The 14,296-nt window shown below is 38.5% G+C and overlaps 1 protein-coding gene across 2 annotated transcripts; it reads right to left on the bottom strand.

The window, feature by feature from the left end:
* Window positions 1–1,639: 1,639 nt before the first annotated feature.
* Window positions 1,640–9,357, bottom strand: LOC141439144 (trypsin, alkaline A-like). Of its 2 annotated transcripts, none has more exons than XM_074103299.1 (5): window positions 9,174–9,357; window positions 5,615–5,789; window positions 4,558–4,816; window positions 3,781–3,939; window positions 1,640–2,027 (listed from the first exon to the last, which is right to left on the bottom strand). In XM_074103299.1, the coding sequence occupies exons 1-5, from the start codon at window positions 9,202–9,204 to the stop codon at window positions 1,881–1,883; spliced, it is 771 nt and encodes a 256-aa protein (XP_073959400.1). In that variant the 5' UTR covers window positions 9,205–9,357; the 3' UTR covers window positions 1,640–1,880. The 2 variants fall into 2 exon arrangements, with proteins under 2 accessions (XP_073959400.1, XP_073959399.1); XM_074103298.1 differs by lacking the exon at window positions 9,174–9,357 and adding an exon at window positions 7,340–7,485.
* Window positions 9,358–14,296: the final 4,939 nt, after the last annotated feature.

Genomic DNA, 14,296 nt, shown 5'->3' with positions numbered 1-14,296 from the left:
ACCAGAAAAATAATTTATCAGATTTAATTTATAACGTACTTAAATGACAAAATAATCACAAACCGTTACTAGGCACGAGGGTAGTGATGGGACACAAACGAACCGAACGAATGAACGAACGAAGTGAATAAAGTTTATCCTGCGGGTTATTTTAACTTTAATTTACAGCTTTTTGTGGTGTTTTTTTTTTGAATAAATTGTTAACAGCGTTTTCCGAAACAACCCGTAACAGACCGGGTACTTGGGCTCCTAAAAGATCGAGCGTCATCTGCCCACATTATATCGAGCTATCTTGTTTCAAAGTGTTTACAAATGAAAAAAGAAATTGTATTGTATTGTAAATTATAAAATAAACATGTTCATGAAAATTATGTTTGTACTTAATTATTTTTTGTAATTACGTTTTATCTACTGATAGTGTACAGTCTATGGAGATCGGAGTAATCTCATCATCATCTCGGCCTATAATTATACGTCCCACTGTAGAGCACAGGCCTCCTCTTAGAATTTTATCATCATAACATAACTCTATTCTAACTATAACTATTCTAACTATTTAGATACATAGAAGATATTTATTTTATAGGAATTTGTACGACATTTGAAAGATTAACTTATGGCCGCTAGCACCCAACAACACTTTTTGTCACTGCGCAGGAAATTCCTAGCGTTGCAGACCTAACCATTGATAGCGCAGTTAGAGTTCACTTAAAGCCAGATTTGAATAAAGTGGTACTTACACTGTCTCCACTGCATTCAGCAACCCTCTTATTTAGCTTTATAGGCGTATTGTTCTATAATTTCATCAGATTTCTATATTTTTCTGAAAGAATCCGCAGTGAAAAACTATTAATATTCGTGAAAATTTTAAGTACTAAATGATGACCACTTTAATATGAAAAAAATATATTAACTTAATTTCAGTCGTTCATTCTGCTGCCCATTCAAGTGAATCGGTTTTTACACATGCCACATCACTAGTTCGTATGTAAATGTGCGATTAAAAATCAGTGTGATTACGACAAAATGTTTATTGGTGTGCATTTTTTTACATTTATGTCACGATTTTGTCTTAGGCATTTGTACTTGTTACTTTATTATGACATTTTATTTTTTACATTACTATTACATTCTACTTATTCTAACATAACTCATATCTACCTACTTGTCAATATGTTTACGCTACTGTTTACCTAACTACAATTTGTCACTCTTATTTTGTATGCTAAGTATTAATATTATTACATTATATTATATTAGCATATCTCTCAATTAGGTTCAGGGGGCCTACCACACTCTCTTAATACGATTTAGTTTAGGCTCTAAACTGAACTGCATCGCTATTTCGTACCACGACCTTACTTTTGCGATTCAGTTCAAGCACGGTTCAGCGACATTGAGGGAAAAAATGCGAACGGATATTTTGTTTTTAGGAAAAAAGATTCTGGGAAATTGATCTAACGAATCGTTTTTATTGAGGTTTTTATAAAAGACTCGAGAACCCGAGAAAACTCGAGAAATTAGCCTCGAGAATTCTCGAAACTCGAAAAAAAAAGGTCGAGAAACCAGAAACCCTAACTTCCACTCTTTGACATAAAGTAAACATACAACAGTCATAAATTAAAATAAAAGATAAAAATGTTTTTAAAACATAGTTTTATTCAACATATACGCGATACTTGTCTGTCCAAAAACTTAATTGTAAAGTAAATTCTATATTATTATGTATTTTACTCTTCTTGTATAATTTGTAGGTATGTGATGCGTGTCTGAAACAAACTTTAATTTTTTTTTTTTTTTTCATTATATATTTTTCCTTGTGACGATGACTGAATAGTTTTTATTAACATGAAGATATAATTGTCTGAGACACTACTATTTTACGCAGTAGCGGTGGCAATGACCCAGTTGATGTACGGGTTCAGCCGCGTGTTGATGCTCGGGTACCACCCCTGGGCACAGCCCTCGACCCACGAGTGGACGCCCACTATGAAGCCGTTGGCGAGGAGAGGACTTCCGGAATCACCCTGCAAGACAAAACAATAAATATAGTTAAGGGTTCTCTAATTTTTCGCCTTAAATATTTTAAGCTACATATTAGTTTTAGCGAATCAGCTCGTTGAAGTGGCAATGGGCGGGCCATATAGCACGGAGAACGGATGGCCGTTGGGGCCGAAAAGTTCTCGAGTGGAGGCCGCGGATCGGCAAGCGCAGCGTAGGACGTCCACCAACAAGATGGACGGATGACCTGGTTAAAGCCGCAGGTTTACGGTGGATGCAGGCCGCTGCCAACCGAAGCAACTGGAGGTCTGTGGGGGAGGCCTATGTCCAACAGTGGACGTCCTACGGCTGAGATGATGATGATGATGATTAGTTTTATATCAATCCCGAAGTTACATAACTAACCTAACCTATAGGGTTCTACAGAATAATCAGGAAATTTATCCTGAATAGTTTACAGTTTCAGAAAAAAAATTGTTCGTTCATATGAGACAGCGGCGAACCCCTTTAACCCTTTACCAGGCCCCTTAGAACTAGCGTGTCTTCATATATACTTTATATACTGTTACAACCGTATTTAACGCCTTGTAAAAAATGTATTTACGAAAGTCGGAGATGTTCCTTTAAACCAGAAATAAAAATGTGGGTTACGGTTATCCCATCGCCTGTCTAAGTAATTAACTGTCATACCTACTCGATTTTGTCTTATTATATTCTTGATCAGGCGAAGGGATATATTCCTCCCACATCTTATTCTTCAGAGAAGAGAGATTTTACAGCTAGGTACATGAATTCGCTCTAGATTGAACACAAAAACAGTTTTATTACTTACGCGAGTTTTTATGACACGACAAGACAATTTACCGGGCCATGGGAAGAATAAGTAGCTCCCGCACAGTTAAACTCTAATAAGGCCATGGGATAATGTCAATCCACATCCTAATTTTGGTCATACACAAAAATGCATGAATAAGTATTTAGCAATGTTTAAGATTACATTACCTTTCAACACTCAAAATCTATAAAATATCAAAAAATTGTTCGATCTATGTACCTACTTCTGTTTCATAGAAATTAAGGAAAGTGTTCCAATTTCTCCGTACTTTACTGAAATTAGAGTTCAAGTGAATCTAAACAGCTGCCAAAGATATATTGAGAAGCGTGTTGTGAATGAAGATAATAAAATACTATTTTAAGGGATCGACAAAATATTTTGTAGGAAGTTTGGAGTTAAAACCTGACTACGGTAACCGATATAAGATGTGGGAGGAATATATCCCTTCGCCTGGTAAAGGGTTAAGTTAGGTAATGTTAATTTTATAACATCGGGATTGTTATAAAACCTATTGTTGTTGGGTTGGGTTGGGTGTTGGGGGTCGGGGTAGGAGCGTCATGGTTGAATGCCCGCGATCCCATGGCGCTCCCATAACGGCAGTGGAGAAACGCCAATGTGTTTTTAGTGGGTATGCTAAGTTTAGAGAGTCCCACATAATTTTCCACGGAAGTATGCATAAAGCATTTTCACATCGCAAAAAAAAGGTATTTGTATGAAACATACGAATGTTTGTTCTCGAGTCTTGGGTGTTTAATATGTATTTATCTATGTATCTATCAAATTAAGTATTTTTATCCGTTGCCTAGTACCCATAACACAAGGTTTGCTTAGTTTGGGACTAGGACGATTGGTGTCAAGTGTCCCGTGATATTTTAGGATATTCTATCACGATGTGCCTGGCCGTACCATCCTTACATCCTCTATACATCCTTCGCCTCCGTTACCTGGCACTGTCCTCTGACTCCAACGTCGAGCCAGCCCGCGCACACCATGTTGCTTGTGACAGTGAAGCCGAGCCCGTTGTACCGGTTGGCACACGTCTGCTGAGGCACCGTCCAAATTTGGACGTGGCGGAGCTCCGAGGATATGGAGTTGTCTGTGCCCTGGAGCATAAGACTATGAGCTTGTGTGTGTTCCTCTACAAAAATATAACTATATTTAATGAAATAAAATCGTAACTTGCGAAGGCTATAATATGATTCGTATATGAGAACTAGCCAAGTCAGACCTAAATCTTCAATATAATATCCTAAGTTATAAGAAGAAATTATATTTTAAGTTGTTATAAAATATTTTATATTGCTATAAATACATTTCAGTACTGACCATTTTTGTCGTTAAAGTCAACAATCAAGGCATATATAACAATATTGAACTTGGCTCTCATTTCGCACTTATGTTTTGATGGGATATCATTACTTTGTACAGAAATAATTAAAATAAAATTTTTTTCGTGATTTTTGACATTTTTTTTTATTTTTTATTTTTTATTGTATAAAAAAAAAAAAAAATTTTAATAAAAAAATACTACTTTCTGATTTATTTATTTGTATTCACCCAACTACCTATCTGGATGCCAAATTTGAACTTTCTAGGTCATCTGGAGCTGGGTTAGAATTTTGATCTATAGGTAAGTCAGTGATGAAAATGACGATTTTTTTGGAGTTATATTGAACTTGGCTCTTATTTCACATTTATGTTTTGATGGGATATATATTTACCGAGAACGCTCCCCATCCGATAGCCCACACCTCCTGGTTCTCAGCCAGCGTGAACGCGCTGCCGGACAAAAATGCTGCCTCCACCACGCCAGGGCTGAAGTGCATGTTGAGGGTAGTCCGCAGTACGGCTATGTCGTTGTCAAGGGTCGCAGGCACGAAGCTAGGGTTGGGTGTGATGCGGCTGATGATGTAGGTGAGACCACCGCGGTTGCTGTAGGTGGAACCGACACGGGCTCGCCACCAGCTCACTGGGTCCGCCCTAAAAGAGGCAAGGATGCCACCAGTCAAAAGAAAGCTCAATATTCTTGAAAGCTTTGTAATAGTATTGTATTGTATTGTATTGTAAAACTCTTTATTGTACATAACACACATGAAAATAACATAACACAGGATAATAAGATGTACAAAGGCGAACTTATCCCTTAAAGGGATCTCTTCCAGTTAACCTTTGAACGATAACCTTTGAATAGTCAGATAATTTCAGAAACAATATGGCCAGTGTATCTAAAGATTAAGCACATTTTAGAAAAAAAAGATGTTTTCTGATTACTACTTAAAGTTAGGTCATTAATTTCGCTCAATGCTTGTTACGTTGCTTCTATTTTTCTATGTAAACGGCAGGAGAGTCGCTGTACCACTACCATGAGTTTACAGTGACCGTACTCGATAGCGACGGCGTAAATTATTTGTATGGAGAATTGTACAGCGCCTCTACAATTAATTATCGAGTTCGGTCACTGTAAACTCATGGTAGGGTACTGATATTAAATGAGCACCATCCACTCATGGACTCTCGCAATACCAGAGTATTACAGATTTTTTTCCAGCCTAGAAGGCAAAGAAAGAATACTTCTGCTGCTTGGTAGCAAGATTAGTGAAGATGGTTGGTAGCGATCCGGACGGATCATGCACAAGGTCCTTTACCTTAATTATTTCTTGGTGTAGTTCGTTCTGAGATAAACTTCATAAACTTTCTATCGTATCTACGAGATGGCATAACAATCAACGTGCTGTGTTTCCAACTATCTCAAACTAGATGGCGCTGTTATCAACTCACACTCCGTCCGTGTAGAAGCAGGAGGCGGCCGAAAGTATAGCATTGGGGGTGAGGACAGCGCCGCCGCATGAGTGCGCGTACGCACCCACGCCGACGTTGGTCACCAAAGAAGTCGCGTACGGGTACGCGTCTATTGTCACCGTCTCACCGCCGGCAATCCTGCGGACTCTGCCTGCTGGAATTTATATAAAAAAGAAATAAATATCAAATTCAATTTCAAATCATTTATTCAGTAAATAGGCCGCAATGGGCACTTTTACACGTATTTTTTTAAGCTACCAGCGCTTTCGGAAAGACCATCATTGCCAAGAAGAATGCGCCGCAAGAAACTCTCCCCCCCTCCGTTAGTCCTTTAGTTACAAATCTATGTAATCGTTCCCAGTCTAGACAGCCTGTATTTTAGGGTATCGTATCTTATCCATTTGTATTGTTTTAGCGTATCGTATTAATTTCGTATTTATCGTATTTATTTAAGATTAGAAGCTAAGGTTAATCAAGTAATTATGCAATTTTTATTGAAATAAACAGTTTAAAGTTAAAGTTTAGTTTAAGTATCTTCGCGTAGCTCTGACGACCATCAGAGGACCTGCTCCGAAATTCGAAAATCGAAGTTCGTATATCGTACCGTCCCACTCGCTCTTGTATTAAATAGCATAAGTGAGAGGGACGGAACAACACGAACTTCGATTTACGAATTTCGTAGTAGGATCGTTAATTCGACGCTTAGATAAATACAGCGTGTTGCATTGAACTTTTTGCGTCCAAAGTAACAATCACGACACTAGTCGGTGTAATATGACCGGGTGACACTCTTTCCCGGCCCGGATAACACCGACATGGAAATACCGGCCCTGTTTTTTGTGTACACGCCCATAGAAACTGACAGGAGCTTCTATGGGCGTGTACACAAAAAACAGGGTTGGTATTTCCATCCCGGTATTATCCGGGCCGGGAAACTATAACTACAAATATATATTCAGCGCGGCGCGCCAACAAACTGGTCAGTTTGGCGCATTTATTGTATTGTGTAAATTGTAATTGTTTATATATGAATAAATGATTTCTATTCTATTCTATTCTAAAGAGTGTCACCCATATGACCGATATGATACACTAAACATGATACAGGCACAAACTTAAAGGTATTTCCATGTCTATCTGACATCACAGTTCGAAAATGAAACGGTAGATATTGTCGAAAATACAAACTGAGACATGGATGCACAGAAAAACCAGAAAAAGAGACCAGCGCTGGGAATCGAGCCCAGGTCCTCAGCAATCCGTGCTGCGTGCTATAACCCCTACACCACCGCTGGACAGGAATCTAGACACGAATTTTTCCTATGCATACATATCTCAGGTTGCTTATTTCTACTACGCTACTTATGCAGCAGCACTAGCGACATCTATGTTCCGCTCTCATAGAGAGACGTCACACTCTTTCGGAACCAACCGCTCACCCAGACAAGAGATGTCGCTACTAACCAATCAAATTATGATTGGTTTTTTGGAGTCTTTTATTTTGTATTTTCGATATGGTTTCACGGGATACCCGTAAAAGTAACAAACTTTGGAGTTTAAATAAAAAATACAAAAAGACTCCAAAAAACCAATCATAGGTAGATATTGTTTCCATTCATAACCTTACTTTTGAACGTAGCGATGCTGACACAAACATTACTGATAAAACATGTATTTAAATCTCCAGATAAAGAATAACCTTACCTCTGGCATCGGCTCCAATGAACAAAGCACTTAATAACACCAAAGCAAGCATTTTTGAAACCAAAGTGCAACACACTTCAACAAAAATTTGTACGAAATGTACTAAAACTCTCTTATCAGCCCTCTATCCGTTTAAATATCTATCAAATAATTCCGTAGATAATACCGAATTAATTGCAGGTTGACCTTGTTCATTATCTACGAATGTTGTTTAAAAATAAACTGAAGATATTGGAAAATTATGATTGGTTATTTGGAGTCTTTTTGTATTTTTTATTATTTCAACTCCAAATTTGTTACTTTTACGGGTATCCCGTGAAACCATATCGAAAATACAAACGGAGACATGGATGCACAGAAAAACCAGAAAAAGAGACCAGCGCTGGGAATCGAACCCAGGTCCTCAGCAATCCGTGCTGCGTGCTATAACCCCTACACCACCGCTGGACAGGAATTTAGACACGAATTTTTCCTATGCATACATATCTCAGGTTGCTTATTTCTACTACGCTACTTATGCAGCAGCACTAGAGACATCTATGTTTTCGCTCTCATCGAGAGACGTCACATTCTATCGGAACCAACCGCTCACCCAGACAAGAGATGTCGCTACTAAGCAAAAAACACCAAAAAACCAATCAAAAAAGACTCCAAATAACCAATCATAATTTGATTGCTTAGTAGCGACATCTCTTGTCTGGGTGAGCGGTTGGTTCCGATAGAATGTGACGTCTCTCGATGAGAGCGAAAACATAGATGTCGCTAGTGCTGCTGCATAAGTAGCGTAGTAGAAATAAGCAACCTGAGATATGTATGCATAGGAAAAATTCGTGTCTAAATTCCTGTCCAGCGGTGGTGTAGGGGTTATAGCACGCAGCACGGATTGCTGAGGACCTGGGTTCGATTCCCAGCGCTGGTCTCTTTTTCTGGTTTTTCTGTGCATCCATGTCTCAGTTTGTATTTTCGATATTGGAAAACTCATTGTAATACTAGTAGAAAGTTAGTAACTAACTTAAGAAATATTCTGTACATTATTTATATTTTTTAATCGCCAGTTTGGATCAAAATATGATGAACTTTTATAATATGCGAATAGTAACTTTTCACAACTAAAGCACTGCACCAAATTCGATGAAACTTGGAATGGAAAAAAACTTGAACTTCATAGCAGAAACTACGAGTAGAATATTTTTAAACAGGAAAAGTCCACGAAACACAGTTATTAAATAATGTATTAATATGAATCGAATTAATATTATGTAGAAAATTACGTATTAATATTGTGTTATTTTGTAAGTACATTACGTATTATAATCTACTTACAAAGTAAACAAAATTATAAAATTCATCTTATTACTCTTTTATTCATCATCATCAATCATCATCATCATTATTACGACTTCACAAAAAAAATTACAACTTTTTCTTTGACCTTCTAGAAAAATACTACAATCACATCAAAAATACTGAATACTGACTCCACAGCAAATTAACTAGAGCGTGCGTAGATGATACTCATTCTCATAGCAAAATAACTCTCCGAGTAGCATACTCGTATATCCTAATAAGCACATCAAAACCGGCTCATCATTTTTGTCTTAATTTTTAAGAAGACATGCATTAACAATTATTGTAGCAACAATTTCTTTATTCATTGCATTATTTCTTAAATCAGAACAAATTACCTAACTGAAAACTGATTTTTCTCAAACATGACATGAAATATTGACGTTGTGTTACAAATAATAGGCCGAGAAGTATCGCGCTGCAGGCGCTGTGGCTCAGCTGCGTACGCGCGGTCACTAAAGCGGCCTGCAAAGAGATTTCATACAACCTTGAAGGCCGCTGGCCGGCAATGCGACCATCTTTTGTTTCAACGCGCGGTCTGCGACACGCACGCGGCCCACGCCCAGCACCTCCTGCAGCCACACAACAGGGCGACCAGACTAGCGTCCCGCCAGCTGCATTTCTTGTTTTTTTTTTCATGTCATGTTTGAAAAAGCACTATACAAGCCTCGGCCGGAACGTGGGGTTGCCGGCCTCGCATCCCTATCCGACCTCGCTACGCTCGGCCGTCTTTATCTGCTTGGCCGGCAACCCCCCTACTTCCCGGCCTCTGCAGTAATGTACTATTGCGCGCTTTTTTGTCACTGAGCAATTGTTTCTATCTATGCAGATTGCAGCGAGCAAGTGAGATAGCGCTAAGCTGTGCTGGAGTTTACCGTATAGCTTGCACGTAAGAGCGAAATATAAATATCTCTTCTGTGTAGGTGATACGCAATTTTTCCTACTTCAAAAAGATTTCGGTAATGTTAATGGAAAACTTTTCTTCAGATCGGGAATCGAACCCGGACGTTTTGAAAAATAAAACTTATTGCTTGTGATCTACACTACCAATATCCAAATAGAAATAATTTACGTTTTATTTATCAAGACGACCGGGTTCGATTCCCGAACTGAGCACAAGTTTTTTTTTTAATGTAAGAATTCAGTTTTTCTTGTAATTAAAATCGATGACATGGTTCCTATATTCTATTTTTTCTAACATGATTCAAATGACAGATGCCAAACTGACATAACTAGAGTCTCTCCTATGTACTGTTAGGTAAACTATCGATACTTTTGCATGTAGGTACCTAATGCTAAAAGTGGCAATAGGTACTTAGCATTGTTGGTTTAAACATTACGTTGTCTAACTGAAAGTCTTATTTGAATTTTAAAATATAATTTATTCAACACTTGGAGTGTCACTTTCCGACTCTGACGAACTATCTTTCTCTATGTTCGTTTATTTTACCGCTTTTATTTTTACCGATAACCCTCACCTCTAGCAATTGCGGAGGCCTACGCAGTACATACGAATTAACAATTTGTTAGCGAATTTGAGTTTAAATATTCATTCGCACAATCAGCAGTTTTAATATGATTTCATTTTTTCAAGCATTAATCTTTGTTGGAAAAAAAATATAGTTAAGTACCGCCTCAAAGTTACATAATCATCATATGTCATTTGAATCATGTTAGAACAAATAGAGTATAAGAATAGATCTTCGTTTGTCTTATTGTTTCAGACTTTCCCATACTGACCGATCTAAATGAGTTGAGGTGAGTTGTCATTACTTTCACTATAATTACCTCCAAATATGTGTTACTTTTTTTATCGTTTTTGCCAAGTGTATTGACGTTGCGGCATGACAATTGACAGCTAGCTATATCTGGCAGTTGACACCTGGATGTAGGCGTCAAATTATAATGTTGCCAGCTTGATGTTGTTGCGTTTGGTTCTTCGTATTTTTGTTTATGTTGACTTGCTTAAAACTATCTCCTTTTTTTTTTGTATACTGCTGGCAGGTGGTTGCTGAACTTGTTTAATTAGGTTTAATTTCACATATTAAGTATATTTATATATATTGTATACATAACATTAAACAGTCTCTTTAAACTTTATGTCATCTATATGTCATGATGATAGCGCTGGTAGTGCTCGCTATTTTTCTCTTTCTTCCATTTCCGACAGTGAAACAAGTTTTAGTTCGTTACCTCCTACACTCTTTGACATGATTAACACTGAATTTCGCGACGTCCCGAATAATTTCAATTTAGTTCATTTTAACGCTCAAAGTATCCCAGCCCATTTTAACGATATGTTATTAAGCTTTAATGTAAAGAACCTCCATGCTATACTTGTTTCTGAGTCCTGGCTTAAGCCGTGCCTTCCATCTACCTCATATTCTATACCTGGCTTCAGTCTCATCCGCAATGATCGCTCTGGTAGGGGTGGTGGAGGAGTTGCTATCTATCTTCGTTCTTGCTTTCCCTACTCTATAGTCAGCATGTCACCTCAGTCATCTTCCTCCGACGCCCCCGAATATCTTTTTCTCGATGTAACTTTGTCTCACGAAAAGGTACTTCTTGGAGTTTTCTATTCCCCTTCTATCCATGTAAATTACTTTGCATCTCTTGAAAAGCTCCTTGAAGATATTTCACCGTCGTTTAAGCATCATATTTTAATGGGTGACTTTAACACGTGCCTCCTTAAAAATGATTCTCGCTCTAAGTCCCTTAAGTCGGTCGTCGAGGCTTGCAATCTTAGTATAATTCCCTCTAATGCAACTCATCATTTCCCGAACTGTTCTCCCTCTCTTCTAGACATAGCTCTGACCTCTTCCCCTGGTCATGTTGCTAAGTCGGGCCAGTGTTCTGCTGATGCTTTCTCCTACCATGATCTAATTTACCTTTCTTACAAAATTCGTCCCCCTAAGGTTAAACATAAAGTGATCCTGCAGCGCAGCTTTGGTCGTATGAACACTGATTTGCTTCGTAAGGATGCAATGAAGGTTGATTGGGGGTCTGTCTCTGAAGCTAGCACGGTTGATAAACAAATTGATATTTTTAACTCTCTTCTCACCAAGCTTTACGACGTGCATGCTCCAGTCAAACCTATTAAGGTTAAACATCTTCCTGCTCCCTGGCTCACCGATGACATCAAAACGCTGATTAGAAAGAAAAATCTGGCTAGATCTAAGTACAAGGCTGACCCTTCGGATAGGAACAGGGACAGGTATCGTGCTTTGCGAAATCGTTGCAGCACCATCTGTCGAGACGCTCAAAGACGCCATATTCATAACGCAGTTGAAAACGGGGACTCTGCCAAAGTTTGGAAATTTTTAAAATCATTAGGAGTTGGTAAATCTCGGCAAAACTCTGTTCCAGTTGATATCAATATTGATCAGCTAAACCAACATTTCTCGTCTTCGGCTATTTTTCATGGTCCTGAAAAAGACACGACACTTTCTTATCTTTCTACGCTATCAACTCCTGATACTTCTTCCTTTTGTTTCAATCAATTTACCGACAGTGATGTTAGGAAGAACGTATTATCCATCGCTTCTAACGCTGTTGGCGTCGACAGTGTAAGCCGTGCTATGATTCTCCCTATCCTTGATATACTCGTCCCAGTCATCACTATTATATTAAACAATTCTATTTCATCCAATATTTTCCCTTCAGCGTGGAAAGACGCTGAAATTGTTCCTTTAGCAAAAAAATCTAGTCCAGCATCCTTTTCTGACTACCGGCCAATTTCCATTCTTCCTTTTCTTTCCAAGGTTTTAGAACGTCTTGTACACCAGCAGTTGACATCATACCTAACCAGAAACGATCTTCTCAATCCATTCCAATCAGGCTTCCGTCCCGGTCATAGTACGGCAACCGCGCTTGCGAAGATCACTGATGACATCCGAATAGGCATGGATAACAGGAAACTTACGGTTTTAACCCTATTAGATTTCAGCAATGCGTTCAACATGGTTGACTTCGACATTATGCTTGGTATTTTACGTTCTCTTAACATATCTCCTGCGGTTATTGAATGGTTTCGTAGTTATTTAGTGGGTCGTCGGCAAAGAATAAAGGTGGATGATTCACGATCTTCATGGTGCAACACGCTCGCTGGTGTACCTCAAGGTGGAGTGTTATCTCCATTACTTTTCTCTATCTTCATAGATTCTATTTCTCATAATCTTCATTCTTCGTATCACCTTTATGCTGATGACCTACAAATTTATTCCCAAGGCATGCTTGCTGACCTTCCGTCGGTTATCGAATCCATTAACCTGGATTTGACAAAGATTTTAAGGTGGAGCCAACGATATGGCCTAAAGGTTAACCCGACAAAGACCCAAGTCATTATTGTTGGCAGCTCGAAACTTATCCCAAGGGTTGACTTTGTATCTTTGCCATCTGTATTTTTCGACGGAGTTCTGATACCATTTGCCGATCAGGTAAAAAATCTGGGTGTTATCTTGGACCGCACTCTGTCATGGACTCCATATGTATGTGAGATTAGCAGGAAGGTGTTTGCTGCGATGGGATCCCTAAGACGCCTTCAGAATTTCCTTCCATTTGCTACCAAGGTTGCGCTTGCACAGACTTTACTGCACCCTATTTTCGATTATGCTGACATTTGTTATCCCGATCTTTTAGAAGAGCACTTGAATAAACTTGAGCGAATTCAAAATCTGTGCATTCGGTTCATATTTGGCCTACGTAAATATGATCATGTTTCTAATTTCCGATCACAGCTCAGGTGGCTCCCCATCCGCTTTCGCCGAAACTCTCACATTCTCCATCTTCTCTACGGCATTCTCTTTAACCCTGCAACTCCTTGCTACCTCAAAGAGCGATTTAGCTATGTTACTTCTGTTCGTTGCTCTCAGAACTTCCTCCTTACTGTCCCACTTTCAAACTCTAAATTCTATGTTTATTCTTACACTGTCCAGGCCACTCGGTTGTGGAACTCCCTACCGATAGACTTGAGGCGCGCAAAGTCCTTGCCTATCTTTAGGTCTATGCTTAGGGAGCACTACCTGTCATCTTGCGTATAAATGTTATAGTTAGCTTATTTATGTGTTGTTATGGTATCCATCTACCTATCTATCTGTTTAGATTTGTTGTGTATGTGTATTGTATGTGTTAGTTTTATGTATTCTTGATACAGCTCTGATCTACTGTAAATTGCACCACCTGCTAAAATGTATTCCTTATTTCTGTCCATTGTAAAGGTTGCCTGGAAGAGATCGCTCTGAAGCGATAAGGCCGCCTATTGCTTACCTTAGAAAATCTCTATGTATATACTTGTTTTCTCTGTACTGTTTACTGTATTGGTGTGCAATAAAGAGTTATTGTATTGTATTGTATTGTAAATGAGCCACTCTGTATAGCGAACAAAGGGTGTCTAATTGCCAATAAATATACTGATACCGATTTATAGCCTATAATTTGGCTTTCCACACAAACCGTTCATGATTGATCTCACAAAGCCAAGCGAAAGATAATCGGTACGTGACTGACTACAGCTAAAGATAAGTAACGTTTAATTTTAATTAATACCTAAGGGCTGTGTTATAATTTTACCAAATTTAGATCGTAAACTTCTGAAAATAAGGTTGTATTTGA

Source organism: Choristoneura fumiferana, chromosome 20 (assembly GCF_025370935.1).
Source record: "Choristoneura fumiferana chromosome 20, NRCan_CFum_1, whole genome shotgun sequence".
Lineage (NCBI taxonomy): Eukaryota > Metazoa > Arthropoda > Insecta > Lepidoptera > Tortricidae > Choristoneura > Choristoneura fumiferana.
This window is presented reverse-complemented; position numbering and strand designations above follow the sequence as displayed.

Coding starts and splice junctions, on each gene's coding strand:
- LOC141439144 (XM_074103298.1), bottom strand. CDS start 7,391: ATGCTTGCTTTGGTGTTATTAAGTGCTTTGTTCATTGGAGCCGATGCC. Junction 3,940..4,557: donor TCGGATGGGGAGCGTTCTCG/GTAAATATATAT, acceptor CTTATGCTCCAG/GGCACAGACAACTCCATATC. Junction 2,028..3,780: donor GAGTCAGAGGACAGTGCCAG/GTAACGGAGGCG, acceptor TTTGTCTTGCAG/GGTGATTCCGGAAGTCCTCT.